The following is a 19627-nucleotide window of genomic DNA, read 5'->3' on the forward strand; positions in this document are numbered from 1 at the left end:
CAGCCCCCGCGCCGCTCCACTTCCGCTCGCTCCATCTTGGGCTGGAGGGATGGGGGCGTGGGGGCAGGCTCGGAGGGGTGCCGCTGGCGAATGTCGCTCGAGGCCTGGCCGCTTTGGGCGGGAGCGGGAGAAGGACGGCTAGCGTGCGCTACCATCTCTGGGCCGGGCAGGGATTTTTTGATTCCGGGAAAAGGGAGTGGGGCGGCAGGCGGGGATGGAGGGAGGGCTGCCAGGCGGAGGCGCCATCTTTAACAAGGGCTGTTTGGGAGGCCATCTTGGATAAGGGCAGTTTTTTTTAAGGGTTTGCTACGGGAGATGGAGACAACTCTGGGCATAGATAGATAGATCTGAGCATACCTCCTTTCTGTTAGCGTCGCTAGTCACTCACCCGAGGCTTACATCTTGCGAGAGGATTGATTCCCATTCTTCCTAATGGGTTTGGAGTAGGATGGTATAATGGGAAAAATAAAGAAACCAGGCCATTTAAACCTGGTTCTCAAATCCATCTCTTCTACTTATTACCGCTGGGATCTTACAAGCATTTTTACTTAATTGAGCCTTAGTTTCCTCATCCGTAAGATGGAGCCACCTAAGTGTACCTACCTTACAGAATTGCTAAGTGGAATTAATAAAAGACATAGATTCTATACACAAGACTGCCCAGCCCAGTTCCTGGCGCATAATGAACATTATGTAAATACAAGTTTCCCTTCCCCATTTCCTGACGACCACTGACCCCAGCGCTGGTTTTTAGCCTAGTCTCCGTGACAACTGAGAAACAGCCCTGAACAAAGTAGGGGGGGGGGGAGTTTGGCCAAATGTATGAAAATGTGATACCTATCACCCAAGGTTTTAGTCAGAATAATGAGACTCCACATGTTTATGTGTAAAAATACAACTTTTATTCTGAGATACCAACCCCTTCTAGAGTGAGACCTGTGCCCGCCGCCTGTCTGGAGAGCAGTCCAAGAGCCTGAGTGAGGCCATCCCCATTTTCTGAAATAGGAGGGCTTTATTCCAAAGGAAAAAGGAGAGGCCAGAGGCCAGAGAGATGTGCACAAGACCTTTCTCCTGTAATATACGGAGAGGCAGATGGAGGGGAAGGGAGGGGTCCAGGCCATCTTTCAAACACTGAGGACTTCAAAGAAATTCCTGGACATGCTGTTAATCTGGAGCTAAGAAGGTCAGGAAGTATCCAAGGATGTAGGGATGGACAACTTTGTGTGTGTGTGTGTGTGTGTGTAAGAGAGAGAGAAGCTTTGACATGACCCAGTCCTCACCTCTGTCTTGGGCTTCTATAAAGAAGCCTCCGAGGAGAGCAGGAACTTGTCTGGAATTCCCCCTCCATTCTTCACTTTGAAGAACTTCTTAAATTTTCTGCTTACCGTTGTGTTCCCCTTGGCCAATGACCCCACTCCCTGGGAACAGGATCTTGGTGACTTTTTTGGGAAATCTCCTGAGAGAAAAGTAAGTGCTCAAAGTCTGAGACGAGCTCAGGTATTCCAGCTGAGAAAGTGCCTCCCACTGTCAGAAACAGAAGCTGGAGGACCAAAGTTCTGTAGAGTGGGGCACTACAGCTGCTCAGGCTACAGAAGAGACAGCTAGCCAGGGACCCCAAAGATTCCAGACAATTTCCTGGTCCCTTTGGCCCAATGTTCTGGTCCTAATCACAGTCTCTCACCTTTCTCATGGTTAGCCTGTGTTTCAAATGCATATGACCGACGCTGGGGGCACATAAGGAGATCAGGGGGCTGGGGATCTTTGAGGGGCAGACTAAGCCGACTCCGGGATCCAGGCCCTTCTGTGCCTTCAGGTGGGTGCTCCAAGCAGCTAAGGGGCCGAGAAGAATGGGCAGGGATCGTGCTACAGAGGGAGGTTCTGGGAATGAGGCTGTAGTCCCCACCCCCAGTACAGGTCTGGGTCCGCCGGACTGCCTGAGCCTCAGTCCTCTGGCGGTCCCGGGCCATGGCCACAGCAGCATCGAAGGAAAGACTGCCCCCATTCCTCCAAGAGGATCGGGACGCTCGGGACCCCCAAGCCCTTTCCCCAGGAGTCCCATCAAGGCGGCCAGGCCTTGGGCATGGGTTTGCAGGGGCTACATGGATCTTGCTGCACATTGCACTGGGCATCTTGGCAAACTGTGGCTTGGGGGGTACCACAGGCACAGAGTGGACCTGTTGGACCTGAAGCAGGGTGGAAGCCAGGCGCATGCCCACACCGCCCGCTGAGCCAAGGGAGCAGGCACACAGAGCATCACCCTCAGAACTGGGCTGACCATCAGGCTCCAGCTCCTCTGGCTGGGGTGGCTGGGGGGCTACCTGTTCCACGTCAGAAGACTGAGCATTGCCCTCTTTGGCAGTATCATCTCTCAAGAACTTCATGCCTGACCCCCCAGAGAGGGGCCCCTCTTCTACACAGTCCCCTCCAGCGCTCTGAGCTCCCTCAGCCACTCCATCCCCACTCTCCCGTTCCTTGCTAACCTCCCTGTCTCCTCCTTTGGCTGCCGCTGCTGAATTTCTGCCATCTTCGCCATCTCCTTGGTCTTCTCTTGTCTCATGGCTTCCATTCCCCTTCTGTCCTTTGACCTCATCCTCTGTGCCTCCATCAACCTCTTGTTTGTGTACAACTTCCCAGTTCTCAGCAGCCAGGTGTTCCCGGGCCCCGCTCTCTGGATACCTTCCAGCGTCTACCTGAGCCGCCTCTCCTCCCTCAGCCTCTTCTCTCTCAGCCTCTTTGTCCTGCTCCTTGTCTGTATCCTGTTCTCCTCCTGGCTCCTCCGTAATCTTAGTCTCCTCCACGCCTTCAGCCTCCTGATGTCCTTTGGCCTCTGCCTCTTCCCCACTCCCTTCCTCCAACCTGACCATCCCTTCTAGGCTCCCTGCAGCCTCCTTTCCTTCCTCACCAGCCTTTCCAACCTCTGTCCCAGCCCCTGGGCCCCCTGCAGCCTGTGTCCTGATGTCCCATTTCCTTCCAGGCTCAGCTCCCTTGTCTTCCTCAACTTCCAAACGTGCCTGCTCTTCCTTGGTCGGTCCTGGAGTCTGTCTTCCACACCCTGCCGTCTCATCCTGCAGGTTCTCTGTGCTCTCCCAGGAGCGGGGATTAGGCCCCAGCAGGGGACTTAGATCATCATAGGCACTCAAGAAAACTTCCTCCCCATTTTCTTCCTCTACTTCAGGCCCGGGGCCCACAGAGTCCAAGGAACAGCAGCTGGGAGCCAGGACATACTGCGCTTCGTCTAGAGACAGGTCATCCAACGGTGGCTCCACAGAGAACTCTTCCACCTGTAGGCAAAGCATGGAGGCTCAGGACCACATGGCCTTGTCTACTCTCTGGACCCCTTACCACCCCCAGACCCAGCACAGCTGCTCCTTACCTGAGGCCCAACTCCCAGGAGCTCCTCCAGGTAGCCCATCCCAGAGTCGTCCTCCCCAGGGGAGAAGGCCGCTCCTGCTGCTCCTGCCTTGGCCACCTCCCCATCTTCCACCCCCACCCACTCGGGCTCTGAGCTGCTTGAGTCCTCTAGGAAGGAGAAGGAATCCTGCACCTCCTGGGACAGGGAGTCCTCCAGGACAGGAGCCTCGTCCACTGGGACTGAGTCAGCCAGGGGACCTGGGACCGGACGTGCCTCCAACTTCTTATCTGTCAAGAGAGAAATAGTCCCAGGAACACAGAGGTCAAGGCCAGCCCTGACCCTTTCTTCCTAGCACTCCCAGAATAGATACTGCACATGGCTGATGCCATCAGAGCATTATCCCTGACTGCTGGCTTATAGCTACTGTTATTGAACCCCTTCCAGAAGCCAAGCCCTGCGCCATACATTATACAATGTATTTACTTAATACACAATGTAATTACTTACTATTTACAATGTGATTATTATTATTATTTTTTTTTTTGACAGGCAGAGTGGACAATGAGAGAGAGAGACAGAGAGAAAGGTCTTCCTTTTGCCGTTGGTTCACCCTCCAGTGGCCGCCGCGGCTGGCACACTGCAGCACACTGTGCTGATCCAAAGGCAGGAGTCAGGTGCTTCTCCTGGTCTCCCATGCGGGTGCAGAGCCCAAGGACCTGGGCCATCCTCCACTGCACTCCCGGGCCATAGCAGAGAGCTGGCCTGGAAGAGGGGCAACCGGGACAGAATCGGTGCCCCGACCAGGACTAGAACCCGGTGTGCCGGCACCGCAAGGCGGAGGATTAGCCTGTTAAGCCACGGCGCCGGCCCAACAATGTGATTATTTAATGTGCAAAACAAACTAGGGCATTATTCTCATTTTACATAGGAGGAAACTGAGGCTCAGAGATATTAAGCAGTTTGCCCAAGGTCACACAGCCAATAGGGGCCACTAGGCAAAAAGAAAAAGAAAAAGAAAAAAATGAAGATTTATTTGAAAGGCAAAGTTACAGAGAGAGGAAGAGATAGACAGATCTTGCATCAGCTAGCTCATTCTCCCAAATGGTCATACGGGCAGCAGCTGGGCCTGTCTGAAGCCAGGAGCCAGGAGCTTCTTCCAGGTTTCTACTACATTCCCAGGTGCATTAGCGGGGAGCTGGATTGGAAGTGGAGCAGTCAGGACTTGAACTGGTGCCCATATAAGATGCCAGCACTGCAGGGGGCAGTTTACCTCCCTACACCACAACACTGGCCCCACTAGGGAAAATTTGTAGTCACATCTACTCAACTCTACAGCCCATGCACTTTCCTGTGCTGCCTCAGGACTTCTCATCAGGGACACGTTGGCAACTGGGGTCAGAGCAGGATCTGATCCCAGCCCTGCCACTCCCTACCTAAATCAATAGCAAATCGCTTACTCTTAATTCTCAGCTTTCCACCATAGTAACATGAGGATAACCACATTTCTGGATCATAAGATTGTGAGAAAATAAAGCTGTTGCCTGCAAAGTGCTTGACAGAGCCCTTGGCACATAATAAATTTTCAATAAATGCTAGCATTTAGGGGCCAGCTTTGTGGCATAGTGGATAAAGTTGTCTCCTGCAATGCTGGTATCCCATATGGGCACCGGTTCGAGTCCTGGCTGCTCCACTTCCAATCCTGTTCCCCTGCTAATGTCCTGCAAAAGCAGTGGAAGATGGCCAAAGTTCTTGGGCTGCTGACATCCACATGGGAGACCTAGAAGAAGCTCCTGGCTCCTGGCTTCAGCCTGGCAGTTGTGGCCATCTGGGGAATGAACCAGCAGAGGGAAGATCCATCTCTCTCTGTCTCTCCCTCTCTATAACTCTTTCAGATAAATAAATAAATCTTTTTTTAAAATGCTAGCATTTAGTGCTAATGTGACAATTATTATTTTCATCATCTATCATATATTCCTACACTTGTACTTAGCAAGCCCTGCTGTATGAGGGGAATTCAAGAAATTGGTGGGAAATGTGCACTTTCTTTCTTTCTATTTTTTAAAGATTTATTTATTTGCTTGAAAGGCAGAGAGTACAGAGAGGCAGAGGCAGAGAGAGAAAGATAGAGAGGTCTTCCTTCTTCTGGTTCATTCCCCAGATGGCCGCAAAGGCTGGAACTGTGTCAATCTGAAGCCAGGAGCTTCTTCCAGGTCTCCCAGGCAGGTGCAGGGGCCCACGGACTTAGGCCAGCTTCTACTGCTTTCCCATGCCATAGCAAAGAGCTGGATCGGAAGTAGAGCAGCTGGGATTTGAACCAATGCCCATGTGGGGTGCCGGCGCGGCAGACCAGGGCTTTAACCCACTGCACCACAGTGCAGGCCCTGCATTATCTTTCAATTCCATTCTCCACGAGCTGTCTGAAGTTCCCTTCTACTAGTTTGATGCAGACCACACTCTTGGGCACATCAGTGATCTGAAGACTTGGTAAGAGCCCTTCTCCATGGTTTTCACATAACTAGAGAATGTTAGTAAATCCCCCCCAACCCTGTATCCAGGAAGGCAGCTTAAGGTAACCACCCCAGAGCATAAGGCTCGAGGCCTTTGCCTTTCCAACAGTGCATCTTCCAGCTTCACAGCTTGAGCCTGAAGCTCTAGTACCCTTGCACAGTCCTTGAGCATCCCTGGGTCCTCACCTGGGGGCCCAGGGCCAGGGCCTGGGCCAGAGGCAGGGTTTGGCCGAGGTTGTAGGGCCGGACACTCAAGGCCACGGGTGAGCCTGGTCAAGGAGACGTTGGAGATGATGTTGGGGGGCACACTGAGAATAGAGGTGATGTGCAGCGGGAGGTTGACATTGTAGGGGTCTGAGATGTGAACACCAGCACAGCGTTCGGCACGGCTGCCGCCCACAGCCCGAATGGCCGACCGCCCAGCTCGCGGTGTGCCTGGCTCGGAGTTGGTGCCACCCGGTGCCTCTGCTTCTGTCTCATGGTCACCCTCTGCTATCTCCATGGAATCATTCTCCAGGTTTTCAGGTAGCAATGAGCTCGGCTGGGAACTGCTGGATCCCACCAGCCCCTCTGGCTCTGTGGAGGAGAAAGAGGACTAAGTAGGCAATAGGCTTAACTCCAGGGGCCTACACACTTCAGCAAAGCCCTGGAGAACACGTTCTGCTCTCTCAGGCCTGAGTGGCAGCCCCAGCTTCCCTCAAACCCTGCTACAAACGCACCACCTGAACAACAGGTCACCCTACCTGTGCATCCCTATGGAGCCCACTTCCTCCCTGCAGATCTGGTCACTGGCTACCCCTATCACGCACTCACACACATCCTGTGGTGTCTCTCCAAGTACAGACGTTTAACAAACACATTCACAGACTACCCGATGCACTCACCACGCCCTGCTTAGCATCTGGCACTATGGCTGCTGTATGATAGGCACTCATTAAATATTTTTGAAATTATTGAACACAGTTGGCCATGCAACTGGCCACACAGTACACACACGTACATGCACAGGAACACACACCTATACTCACCATCGCTGGTCCCAGCCGCAGCACTCAGAGAGTCCATGCTCTTGGCTGGCCGCAGGGTCCCCTTACTGGACTTGTCCTCTGCAAGACAGGGATGTGTAATGGAGCCAGGGCACTGCACCCCCTCAGCAGAGCTCCCCCGTCTCCCTAGACTTACCCCTGTCCTCAGCACCCCGTGGCAATTTACGCTTTGTCTCATGGCCCGAGCGACCAAGATTAAAGATAGACCTCCACTTTCTGACCTTCAAAGACCCTTTCCTCCTGCAGGGGATAGAGAAATAATTGGAGACTGGAGGCTGGTGGTCAGTGCAGGCAAGGAGAGCGTGGGAAGGGGCCTTACTTGTGCTCCGCAATTTCAATGATAGTGTGGTAGGGCCGCATCTGTGGGGGTCCATCCCCAGCCTGCAGGATGCTAGGCAGGTGGTAGGGCAGGGACCTGGGCATGAGGTCCTCAGAGCTACTCGACGCTCGGGCACCTGGAAGTGATCTCCATCCACTGTTCATCTCATCACCTGGGGAAAGAAAAGGAATTGGCCAGCCAAGAACAGAGCCAAAAGGAGAACTTTGGACGTCCAGCCCTTCTTCTTCCCTCACCAACAACCAGGTTAGGGTTACCCTCCAATGGCCCTGGAGACAGGCCCTCCATTTCCAGCTCCTCGAGATGGTGTCCTTATAGGGAAAGAGGGCCAAAGGATGCCAGGACACTGGCCTGGTGGGCTGGGGCAGGTGTGTGTCATCACTAGCCTTGGGAGCCAGGGCAGTGATTTAGAGATCAAGCTATGCACTAGACTGACTCCGGAAGTCACCTCTCGAGTCCTGACTGCACCACTGTCTCTCTGGGGTCCCCTCTGTCTCTCTGGGGTCCCTTCTGTAAAACTGACTTTTCTCATCCATGAAACAGAACCTGAACTAGTTGGTCTTGGAGGACCTCTGTAATTCCGGCACGCCTCCCTAGCCGGAGAACAGCGATGTGGTGGGCAGGAAGGACACTGACCAGAGAGGGAGGCACCCCCAAAGAGCTGGTCCACGTGGGTGAGGATGAACTCCACGACGATGGACTGCACACGCACCTCCATGAAGGCTGCGGTCCCGTTGAAGCCTGAGGCCTCTATGTCTTTGGACCTGTGGAGAGGTGGAGGGATTCTTCCCTCAGTCCCATCACTTCTCCACCAAACTCTTCTCCCAAATCCCTTATACTCTCTCCCTTGCATGCTCTTAACCCCATCTCCACCTCTTAAACCATTGACGCATGATCCAAGTGTCAAATGCCACCTCCTCTCGGAAGCCTTCTTGGACACCCTCCTCAGGATTACTTTGTCTCCATTTGTACAGGAGGGTGTTTGTTTATAATAATGAGTTACAGGACTTCTTATAGTCCTCCTTGTACCACAGTGAGTGAGACACAGGCCTAGACCTCCAACTAACTGCAAGATGTTTGTTCAACAAACAGATGGCAGACTTACGTTCCTGTCTCTGTGCTCAGTAACGTGGTCCAGGAAAACACAAAGGCTCTGAAAAGGGCCTCTAGTGGGTGGGCCCCAGTCCTCTCCATGTAAGCCTGAGCCTGCCTTTCCCAGTGAGCTGTGTAAGACCCCATGCCCTTCTCCAGTGTACGCACTTAGCCACACTGCATCCTGGGACCAGCCTTCCAGAGGCCAGTCTCGCCCAGGTTCCCTGCAAGGCTGCTCACCTCAGCAGGTTGGGGGCCCATACGATGGCCAAGTTGCGGGCATGCATGTTGGTCTGGGCGCTGAACGAGGCCATGTGCACCAAGTGCCGCATGAGGAACTCCAGCGTCCTGCAGAAAGGGGAGAGGAGGCGGTGCTCACACAGGGGACACCCAGGCGAGTGGCGGGCAGGGACAAGTCAAGGCTCTCGGTGGAGTGAGACCTGGCTATGTGGGGCAGCCAGGACCCTCAGGTACAGCCCCACACACCTGTAGTTTGGGATGGGCAGTTCTCGAAGCACCTCTAGGATCTTGACCAAGCGCTCGGGCTCCAGTTGCACCGCCACCGCCTCCTGATAGGAGAGTAAGGTCCGAGAAGCTGGGGTCAGCAGTCCAGCCAGGACTCTGCTTACGCCTTGGGGCTCCAAACCACTCTCAGAAACAACCTGGGCTGCATCCCACACTGCCTGCACCCAGGCTCTTCCGAGATACACTGACATGGTGGGAAGAAGTTGGGGCTCGCAGAAAACAGCAGCCGAATCTTGGTTATGCCACCTAGCAGCTTCAGTGGTCTTGGGCAGCTCCCTGCCACTGGATGCATCAGTGGTCCCATGCTGGGGGTGCCCCAGGGACTGAAGTGTTGTTTCAAAGGGTTCAGGAAGGGATCTATGTGGTGGCAGAGTGGGTTAAGCCACCACTTGCTATGACAGCATCCCAATATGGGATGCTGGTTCAAATCCCAGCAGCTCTGCTTCTGATCCAACTTCCTGCTAATGCTCCTGGGAAGTAAACAAACGATGGTCCAAGTACTTGGGCCCCTGCCACCCATGTGGGAGACAAGGATGGAGTTCCTGGCTCCTGGCTTTGGCCTGGCCCAACCCTGGATGTTGCAATCATTTGGGGGAGTGAAGCAGGGAATTGAAGCTTTCTCTCTCTCTCTCTCTCTCTCTCTCTCTCTCTTTCTCTCAAATAAATAAACATTTAAAAATATTTTTAAAAAAGTATTAGTCTAGGCCAGCACTGTGATGTGGTAGGTTAAGCCTCCACCTATGGTGCTGGCTTCCCATATGGGTGCTGATTTGAGTCCCAGAAGCTCCTCTTCCAATCCAGCTCTCTGCTATGGCCTGGGAAAGCCATAGTAAAGGATGGCCCAAATGCTAGCACTCCTGCACCCATGTGGGTGACCTGGAGGAAGCTCCAGACTCCTGGCTTCAGATCAGCGCAGCGCCTGCCATTGTAACCATTTGGGGAGTGAACTAGTGGATGGAAGACCTCTCTCTCTGTCTCTTCCTCCCTCTGTCTATAACTCTACCTCTTTTTATTTTTTTATTTTATTTTTTTGACAGGCAGAGTGGACAGTGAGAGAGAGAGACAGAGAGAAAGGTCTTCCTTTGCCATTGGTTCACCCTCCAATGGCCGCCTCAGCCAGCGCACTGTGGCCGGCGTACCGCGCTCATCCGAAATCAGGAGCCAGGTGCTTATCTTGGTCTCCCATGGGGTGCAGGGCCCAAGGACTTGGGCCATCCTCCACTGCACTCCCGGGCCATAGCAGAGAGCTGGCCTGGAAGAGGGGCAACCGGGACAGAATCTAGCGCCCCGACCAGGACTAGAACCTGGTGTGCTGGCACCGCAGGTGGAGGATTAGCCTATTGAGCCGTGGCGCTGGCCATAACTCTACCTCTTAAATAAGAAAATAAATATCTTTTTAAAAAAGTATTACTCAATTCAGGATAGCATTGTTGGCAGCTGTCTTCTTATTCAAAAGATGTTCTACATCCAATTACAGTTCACAGAAGCGCATCCTTGAAAAAGTTTAGACTTCTAACACGTGTTCTCATTCTCCTAAGCATAGACAAGCTCTAGTGTAGGTGCTTTCTCAGCACCTTCACAGCCCTGATCACCCGCCCACCCCTTCCTGGGTCTGACAAGTGCCTTGTGCATAGTCTGCAGGCCTCAGGACACAGTTAAGGCAGAGTGATGAGAAGGGGGACAGGGGAGGGCAAGGGTAGCAGGAACTAGGAGATTTGGAGAGGAGGGGTCTTTTCTCCCAGGCATGCTATACTGTGGTCTCTGTCACTCAGAGTCACCAGGACTCCACTCAGCATGTGACAGCCTGGGATATCAAAACCGGAGTTGCCACCCCGAGCCCTATCTTCCTGCCTCTCAACTCACAGCAAACTTGTCATAGAGCCGATAGGTGAGCAGGGGATCTGGAAGCTCTCTGAAATAGGCCTTGCACAGGGAGGAGACGCAGTGAATATCCTGGAGGTAAACATCCCGCCGCAGGTCTGGCTTCCGCTCGGTCTCAAACTCCTGCCTGGGGAGAGGCAGAGTGGTCAGGAGGGTCAGGATCAAGGGAGGTAGGGTTCGGGGGATGGAGGGGAGAGCTCCAGGGCTCCAGGCAGGGTCGTAGGTCACCTTGTGGGGCTCTGGGCAGACAAAGCCGGGGTGTGTGTGTGTGTGTGTGTGTATAGTAGCAAGCTTATGGCATTGTTGGTATTTAGATGTGGATATAGGGGTAGACACATGCACAGTAAGTGGACCTGTGCCTGAACAGGGGTCTGTCAGGGATATAGCTGTAGGTACAGGAATCAGTAGAAGCAGGGGAATGGACCTGACATGTGCTTCTGGGAATGCATGAAATGTTTGGGTAAAACTCTTAGAATGAAAGCTGAGTAGAAAGCATTGGGACTTTGGATTAGGTAATAGTTTCTTAGATATGACATTAAAAGAACAGCAGTCAAAGGAAAAGTAAACATCAAAATTAAAATTTTTTTATGTGTCAAAGGCACCATGAAGGAGCCGGTACTGTGGCATAGTAGGTAAAACCGCCGCCTGCAGTGCTGGCATCCCTTATGGGTGCTGGTTCGAGCCCCAGCTGCTCCACTTCCAATACAGCTTTCTTTTTTTTTTTTTTTTTTTTTTAATTTTTTTGACAGGCAGAGTGGACAGTGAGAGAGAGACAGAGAGAAAGGTCTTTCTTTTGCCGTTGGTTCACCCTCCAATGGCCGCCACGGTAGCGCGCTGCGGCCGGCGCACCGCGCTGTTCCGATGGCAGGAGCCAGGTGCTTCTCCTGGTCTCCCATGGGGTGCAGAGCCCAAGCACTTGGGCCATCCTCCACTGCACTCCCTGGCCACAGCAGAGAGCTGGCCTGGAAGAGGGGCAACCGGGACAGGATCGGTGCCCTGACCGGGACTAGAACCCGGTGTGCCGGCGCCGCAAGGCGGAGGATTAGCCTGTTGAGCCACGGCGCCGGCTCAATACAGCTTTCTGCTATGGCCTGGGAAAGCAGTGGAAGATGGCCCAAGTCCTTGGGTCCCTGTACCTGCGTGGGAGACCCAGAAGAAACTCCTGGCTCCAGATCAGCACAGCTCCGGCCATTGCGGCCAATTAGGGAGTGAACCATCGGATGGAAGACCTCTCTCCCTCTCTCTCTCTCTCTCTCTCTCTCTCTCTGCCTCTCCTCTCTCTGTGTAACTCTGACTTTCAAATAAATAAATAAATCTTAAAAAAAAAAAAAGCACTGTGAAGAAGGGGGAGGAGGGCTGCGCTGTGGTGTAGCAACTTAAGCTGCTGCCTGCGGTGCTGGCATCCCATATGGGAGCCGGTTCAATTCTTAGTTGCTCCACTTCTGATCCAGCTCCCTCCTAATGCACCTGGGAAAGCAGCAGAAGATGGCTCAAGTCCTTGGGCCCCCAAACCCAGATGGAAGACCCAGACGAAGCTTCTGGCTCCTGGCTTCAGCATGGCCCAGTCCCAGCTGATGCAGCCATTTGGGGAATATAATAGCAGATAGAAGATCTCTCTCTCTCTCTCTCTAACTCTGCCTTCAAATAAATAAATAAATAAATGTTTATTTAAAAAAAAAAGATTTACTTATTTGAAAGGTAGGGTTACAGAGAGGGAGGCAGAGAAAGAGAGAGAGAGAGAGAGAGTCTTCCATCTGCTGCTGGTTCACTCCCCAAATGGCTGCAATGGCCAGGGCTGGGCCGATCCAAAGCCAGGAGCCAGGAGCCTCCTCCAGGTCTCCCATATGGGTGCAGGAGCCCAAGGATTTGGGCCATCCTCTACTGACCTTCGAGGCTACAGCAGAGAGCTAGATTGGAAGTGGAGCAGCTAGGACTCAAACCAGTGCCCACATGGGACCAGCACTGCAGATGGTGGCTTCACTCACTACACCACTGGGCTGGCCCCTCTTCTCTTTTCTTTTTTTTTTTTTTTTAAAGATTTATTTATTTATTTGAAAGTCGGAGTTACACAGAGAAAGAAGAGGCAGAGAAAGAGAGAGAGAGAGAGAGAGAGATCTTCTATCTGATGGTTCACTCCCCAGATGGCCGCAACGGCCAGAGCTGTGCTGATCCGAAGCCAGGAGCCAGGAGTTTCTTCTGGGTCTCCCACATGGGTGCAGGGGCCCAAGAACTTGGGCCATCCTCTACTGCTTTCCCAGGCCATAGCAGAGAGCTGGATGGGAAGTAGAGCAGCCAGGTCTCAAACCGGTGCCCATATGGGATGCCAGTGTTCAGGCCAGGGTGTTAACCCACTGCGCCACAGTGCCCTTTCTTTTCTTTTTTTTTTTAAAGAATTACTGAGAGTGAGATGAATGTAGAACTGAGGTGAGTTTTTTTTTTAAAAGATTTATTTTGTTTATTTGAAAGCAGAGTTACAGAGAGAGAGAGAGAGAAAGACAGAGAGTGAGGTCTTCCATCTGCTGGTCCACTCCCCAGATGGCCACAATGGCCAAGGCTGGGTCAGGCCAAAGCCTGAAACCAGTTGCTTCCTCCAAGCCTCCCACGTGGGTACAGGGGCCCAAGGACCCGAGCCATCCTCTGCTGCCCTCCCAGGCACACCAGCAGGGAGCTGGACTGGAAGCAGAGCAGCCCCAATAAATAAATCTTAAAAGCAAACAAACAAAAAAGAAAGTGAGAGTTGGTGTTGATGGCATAGCTGGCAAAGCCTCTGCCTGAGACACTGGCATCCCATATGGGCACCATTTCCAGTCCTGGCTGCTCCTCTTCCAATCCAGCTTCCTTCTATTGGCCTGGGGAAAATAGTGGAAGATGGCTCAAGTGTTCTGGCTCTGCACCCACATGGGAGACCTGGATGAAGCACCTGGGTTCAGCCTAGCCCCAACCTTACCAACCCTGGCTGTTATGGCCATCTGGGGAGTGAACTAGCAATGGAAAAGCTTTGTCTGTCTGTCTGTCTCTCTCTCTCTCTCTCTTTCTCGCTCTGACTTTCAAATAAATAAATGAATCCTCAAAAAAAAAAAAAAGGAAGGGAGGTAAGAAGGAAGGAAAGAAGGAAGGAAGGAAGGAAGGAAGGAAGGAAGGAAGGAAGGAAGGAAGGAAGGAAGGAAAGAAGAAAAGAAGGAAGGGGCCGGAGCTGTGGCACAACAGGTTAAGTCATTGCCTGCAGCGCCGGCATCCCATGTGGTTTAATTCTTTCTGCTCCACTTCCAATCCAGTTCCCTGCTAATGCGCTTGGAAGAGCAGTGGAAGATGGCTCAGGTACTTGGACCTCTGTGCCCGTGTGGGAGATCCAAATGAAGCTCCTGGATCCTGGTTTCAGCCTGACACAGCCTTGGCCATTGCAACCATTTGGAGAGTGAACCAGCAGAGGGAAGATCTCTCTCTCTCTCTCTCTCTCTCTCTCTCTCTCTCTCTCTTTCTGTCTCTGTCTCTCTCTCTCTGTAACTCTGCCTTTCAAACAAATAAATAAATCTTAAAAAAGAAAGGAAGAAAAAAAAATAAAGGAAGGGTGAAGACAAGGGCTGGCATCGTGACAGAACAGGTGAAACAGCTGCTTGCAACACCAGCATATTGGAGTACCAATTCAAGTTCCAGCTACACTGATTCTGATCCAACTCCCTGTTAATGAGCCTGGGAAAGCAGCAGAAGATATCCCAAGTACTTGGGACCCTATCATCCATGTGGGAGACCCAGATGGAGTTCTGAGCTTTTGGATTTAGCCTGGCTTAGCTCCAGCTATTGCAGCCATTTGGGAAGTGAACAAGCAGAAGGAAGGTCGGTCTCTCTCTCTCCCTGCCTCTCTCTCTCTGTCACTCTGCCTTTCACATAAATAAATAAATCTTTTTTAAAAATGAGTAAAGGATTTGAATAAATATCTCTCCAAAGAATATAAGCAGATAGCCAATAATCACATGAAAAAAATGCTCAACATTAGTTATTAGGGAAATGCAAATATAAATCACAATGAAATATCAGTTTACAGGGGCTGGTACTGTGGCATAGTATGTTAAGCCTCTGTCTACAGTGCTAGCATCCCACATAGGCAATGGTTTTTGTCCCAGCTGCTCTATTACTGATCCAGTTCCCTGCTGATGGCCTGAGGAAGCAGTGGAACATGGTCCACATGTTTGGTTCCCTTCACCCACGTGGGAAATCTGAAAGAAGTTCCTGGCTCCTGGCTTCAGATTGGCTTGACTCTGGCCGTTGCAGCAATCTAGGGAGTGAACCAGCAAATGGAATACCTCTATGTCTCTCCCTCATTGTGTCTGTGACTTTGCTTCTCAAATATTTTAAAAAGTATATATTTTTAGAAAATTTTTATTTAAGAAATATAAATTTCATAGGTACAGCTTTTGGAAAATATATATTTTTTGAAAAAAGAAATATCAGTTCACAGTCATCAGAATGTCTATAATGAAAAAGATGCAGAGTAACAAGTGTTGATGAGGATGTGGAGAAACTAGAAATGGAGAACTACATACATTGTTTAGGATGTTAAATGATACAGCTGCTATGGAAACCAGTTTGGCAATTAGAAAGTTCAACAGTTACCATATGACCCAGCAATTCTACTCTAAGGAATATACTCAAAAGAACTGAAGCTATATGTCCACACAAAAATTGGTACATGAATGTTTATGGCAGAATTATTCACAATAGTCAAAGTGTGGAAATAAGCCAAATAGCCATCACCTGCTGAAAGGATAAACAAAACATGACAAAGCTATACAGTGGCATATTAATTCAGCCATAGGAAGGAACAAAGACTGGGACATGCTACAACATGAACAAACTGTGAAAACATTCAAGGTGAAAAGGGGCAGTAACACAAAGTCATGCATTTATGGTTCTGTTTATATGAAATGTCCTGGACAGACAAATTCACAGACAGAAAGTGGATCGCAGTTTCCGGGCGTTGGGGGAGAGGAAGTATGGAGTGACTATTAATGGGTATGGGACTCCTTTTTTGGGATGATGAAATGTTCTGGAATTAGATAGTGATGATAATTGTACAACCTTATGAATCTATTAAAAATCACTTAGTTGTACATTTTTAAATGGTGAATTTCATGGTACATTAATTGTATCTAAATTTTTTTTAAATGTTGCATAGAGGTGCAGGTGGAGGGTGTATGTGTGATGGGGGAGTAGAGCCCATGGTCTCTTCTTTTCTCAAGGAGGCTTTAGAGCTCCTCTCAAGACAGTCCCAGGCATCTACCCTTGCTCCTCCCAGTTCCCCCATCCCCCCTCTGCTCTCCCCAGCAGCTCTCCCCATGATCCTCTGCACCCCTGTTCTACTGGCCACAGAGCCCTCTTGCTCTGTCTGACTCACCGGAGCTTCTGGATGTTGGAGGAGACCCCCGAGAGACGGTAGATGCCATCTACCACTCCATACTCCTCCACAAACTCTGCACAGCTCCTCAGCACCTGGGGCACTGGGGACACAGGACAGAGGAAGAGAAGTCAGGTCTGGGAGGTCAGACTCCAGAGGATCTGAGAAGCAGAAGCATCAGGCAATGGGGAGCTGGGCAAAGCTCACTGCATACAAACGCGTCAGAAAGACGCTTACAGGTCATCAACTCCAACCTGCCAATTCCTCTACAATTTCTCCATCCTTTGGGTCCTGGAGCCTTGGCAAAAACTCTTCCAGTAGGGGAGGGGGGTTGGGAATCATTGTCTCTCCAGATTAGTTGCTCATTGCTTTGTTAGGAAGGTTTGCCTTCAGGGACAGGCATTTGGCCTAGCAGTTAAGATGCCCCCATCCCATGTCCAAGTGCATGGGTCTAAGTTCTAGCTCTGCTCCCAGCTCTAGTTTCCTGCTAATGTGCACTCTAGGAGGCAACAGGTGATGCCTCAAGTAGTTGGGTCCCTGCACCCTCATGGGAGACCTCGATGGAGTTTCCAGCTCCCAGCTTTGGCCTGGCCCAGACCCAACCATTGCAGTACTTAGGGAGTGAAGCAGGGATGAGAACTCTCTCTCTCTCTCTCTCTCTTTCTCTCTCTCTCTCTCTTTCTTTCTGCATTTCAAATAAATAAAAATTGAAAAAAACTTATTCCTTTTGCTTTAAAAAAAACCCTACAGAATGAAGGAAACAATTTTAAAAAATTCATCACTCACTATCATTCAGTCTTTCAACTGTTCTCTTATGGCCTGGTTTCCATTTGCCCTCCTGCACACCACAGCCAATGATTGGGTAAGATAAGGGAGGCATCTAGGGTGCAAAGTTTAAGGAAGCGCTCACTCTTGGGACCGTGCAAGTGCCAACAGTGCACTCCTTAAGAATGAGGCACCTGGGGCACTTGCACGCCTTGAAAGTTGGTGCTTCCTAAATTGTGCACCCTAGTCCCTTCTCTTGCCTCACTCTAGCCCCAGCCTCAATGTTCACTGTCCATCCCTTAGGACCTGTTCTTGCTTGCCAGAACCTGCCTGACCTCCATTGCGAGCACTGGATGCAGAAATGGGGCAGGTCCTCCTGGTTTGAGTTTCTGTTCTGTTCTTGCGTACTTAATGCTATACCAACTCATTTGGTCACCACCTTATTTTGGTGACTCATAGTCTGCCATCACCTGAACCCCCAGGTCCTTATCACTTGAACAGTGACCAAAATAGGTCTTCTTCATCCTGTCCTTCTTGGCGGATTTTAGATTTTCAGAGAAGGCCCTTAAAACAGGGCACTCAAGAGCCTTCAGGAGTCGGTGCCATAGAGGAAATGGGCTCAGGAGATGGAAGGGGAGAGGAATGTCAGAGGCGGGGCAGACGGGGAGACAGAGATGAGGGAGACAAGATAAGAGAGTCATGGTTGGGCTGATGAAGGCAAAGAACTGGGCTGGCATCAGTGGTGAGAACCCGAAGCTCAGGGACCTGGAGAAACGGAATCTGCAGCAAGGTAACAGCAAAGAAATGAAGATTAGGGAAAGGAAGAAGTTGATGCACGGAGAGTTGGAGAAGGAAGAGACTCATTAGGGGGGCAAAGACCTGGGATAGAGGCCTGAGAGAGGGCAAGGTTGTGAGGATGGGGGAACCAAGATGATTAGAGGGATAAGTTAACACGGAGTAGATCTCTCTGGCTTGGGCTTTCGTTTTCTTGCTAGAAAGCCATCATCTGCCCTTCCCTGTCTCTCCCTCTCCACTTCTCTGTAATAGGAGATGGTGGGGGAGGACACCACCGCTGCTCCAGGGTCCAAGATCACTCAACCTTGGACCCAGGTGAGGTTCTAATGGGGACAAGGGGGCTCCTGTGCCACTCCAAGGATCCCCAAGGTCCATCCCTCTGGGGAGCACACACCTCACCCACTGAGAAGGCAGGCAGAGGTCAGGAGGGCTGCCAAAACAGGGTCTGGGCCAGCTATGGCTTGGACCTTTCAAGTCAGGATTAGTGGTGGGCCACAAGAAGCTCATCATCCCTAATTAAACCTTGGGGTCCTTGGCCGAGGGTGATCCCGCTCAGGAGCAGTCTGTTGTAAAAGAGCAAAGCCTACACTGACAGCTGGGCTGTGTCCACTCTGCCCAGGGAGAAGAGGAAGGTGCAGAGCCTGTTTCGGGCGTTGAGCACTCCGCCTTGGGGCCCAGGGCTTTCCCTCAACTGAAGCTGGTGGCGATGGGGGCCCTCTGGGGAGGCAGGGGAGGAGAAAAGGGGAAGGAGGTGTCTGGGGACGCAGGGGCAGGGCTAAGAGCAGGAAATGAGCTGGGAACCACCATCACCCTCCCTCTACTGCAGCACCACAGCACAGAGCAGAGGAGGGGACAAAGAGGAAATGACAGATTGGGGTAGGGTGCGGCAGTGAGGGAAGGACCGTGCCCTTGTCTGGGAGGAGCTCCAAGCGCCAAAAAACAAGGCAAGCTGGGCAGCCAGCATGCCTGGATTCAATTTCAAACCCAACCAAGAGACGGTTTTATGTGACTGCCCCACTCCAGACCCAGCGGCCATGAGCCCCATGTCCTTGGTCCTGCTGGCTTCCAAGCCCACTCCAAGGCAACTCAGTGAGGAAGCTTGGCCAGCACACAAGCAGTTCCCTCACCGCCCCACCTTCGCACCCCCCATGCCCAGCTTCCAAGCAGGCCTCAGGCCATCTCCTTCACTTGGCCAGGGTCCGAATTTCAGCAGCTTGTCCCCTTGCCCTCCCCAGTGAAGTTCTCCCTCCTTGGCACTGGGAGAAGAGGAGACTCAGAGAGGCAGTGGGGAGGAGGCTGTCCCACCCCACACGCCACCGGGGCCCAGCGAGACCGCAGAGGCGTCTGTCCCTGGGTGCTCTCCTCCAGCTGGGAAGCCCCTTTCTCCCTGGAGCCTGGACCCCAGAGCCTTTCTCCTGCCTCCTTCCATTCAAACACAAGGACCACCCATTGCCCCTTCAGCCACTCCTCTCCCATCACCTCTCCTGTCCCTAGTGGCCACCTCCTCTCCTCTCCTTTGTCCGCTCCTCCTTGGAGTTCCAATTTCTCCATCCTCTCTCTTCACCGCTCCCTTGGTCAGCCACCCCAACCTCAGAGAGTTACCCAAGGGAGACACCCTGCCTTCTTCGCTGAGCCACGTTTCCGGTCTCGCCAACTCAGAGGTCTCTGGGGCGGTGACCCCAGGCCATTGCCCCTTCCCCAGAAGCACCCAGAAGCTGCTTCCGCCCCTCAGACCAGATCCTCCTGGAGAAGCTCCGTGCCTCCTCACCCACCCAGCAGCAGCTCTGAGTTGGCCTCCTTACCCTCCTGGCTTGAGTGCTGCAGGTGCTCCTGCAAATCACACCCAAACACTCGCTCCTTCGAACTGCCCTTCTTCTTTCCTTTCTGCCGAGACTTCATGGCCGGAGCCCCAGGGCTCTGGCCCGGCCACGTCTG

The 19627-nt window shown here is 51.9% G+C and overlaps 1 protein-coding gene across 2 annotated transcripts; it reads right to left on the minus strand.

Annotated features, from left to right (window-relative positions):
• Nucleotides 1–1044: 1044 nt before the first annotated feature.
• On the minus strand, nt 1045–19612 carry ARHGAP30 (Rho GTPase activating protein 30). Of its 2 annotated transcripts, XM_062192581.1 has the most exons (12): nt 19495–19612; nt 16133–16235; nt 10723–10867; nt 8821–8903; nt 8575–8682; nt 7879–8006; nt 7225–7396; nt 7042–7145; nt 6888–6965; nt 6046–6435; nt 3374–3639; nt 1045–3281 (listed from the first exon to the last, which is right to left on the minus strand). In XM_062192581.1, the coding sequence occupies exons 1-12, from the start codon at nt 19589–19591 to the stop codon at nt 1668–1670; spliced, it is 3288 nt and encodes a 1095-aa protein (XP_062048565.1). In that variant the 5' UTR covers nt 19592–19612; the 3' UTR covers nt 1045–1667. The 2 variants fall into 2 exon arrangements, with proteins under 2 accessions (XP_062048565.1, XP_062048566.1); XM_062192582.1 differs by lacking the exons at nt 10723–10867; nt 19495–19612 and having other exon boundaries at nt 16133–16190.
• Nucleotides 19613–19627: the final 15 nt, after the last annotated feature.

The sequence above is a fragment of the Lepus europaeus genome, chromosome 5 (genome assembly GCF_033115175.1).
Source record: "Lepus europaeus isolate LE1 chromosome 5, mLepTim1.pri, whole genome shotgun sequence".
NCBI classification, from domain to species: Eukaryota; Metazoa; Chordata; class Mammalia; order Lagomorpha; family Leporidae; genus Lepus; species Lepus europaeus.

What these genes read in the sequence shown, in the direction of transcription:
- ARHGAP30 (XM_062192581.1), bottom strand. Translation starts at nt 19,591, where the DNA reads ATGAAGTCTCGGCAGAAAGGAAAGAAGAAGGGCAGTTCGAAGGAGCGA. An exon ending in CTGCCCATCCCAAACTACAG is followed by an intron (nt 8,683 to 8,820) that starts GTGTGTGGGGCT and finishes CCCTTTCTGCAG; the next exon opens with GACGCTGGAGTTCCTCATGC. An exon ending in TGGGCCCCCAACCTGCTGAG is followed by an intron (nt 8,007 to 8,574) that starts GTGAGCAGCCTT and finishes ACCTCTCCACAG; the next exon opens with GTCCAAAGACATAGAGGCCT.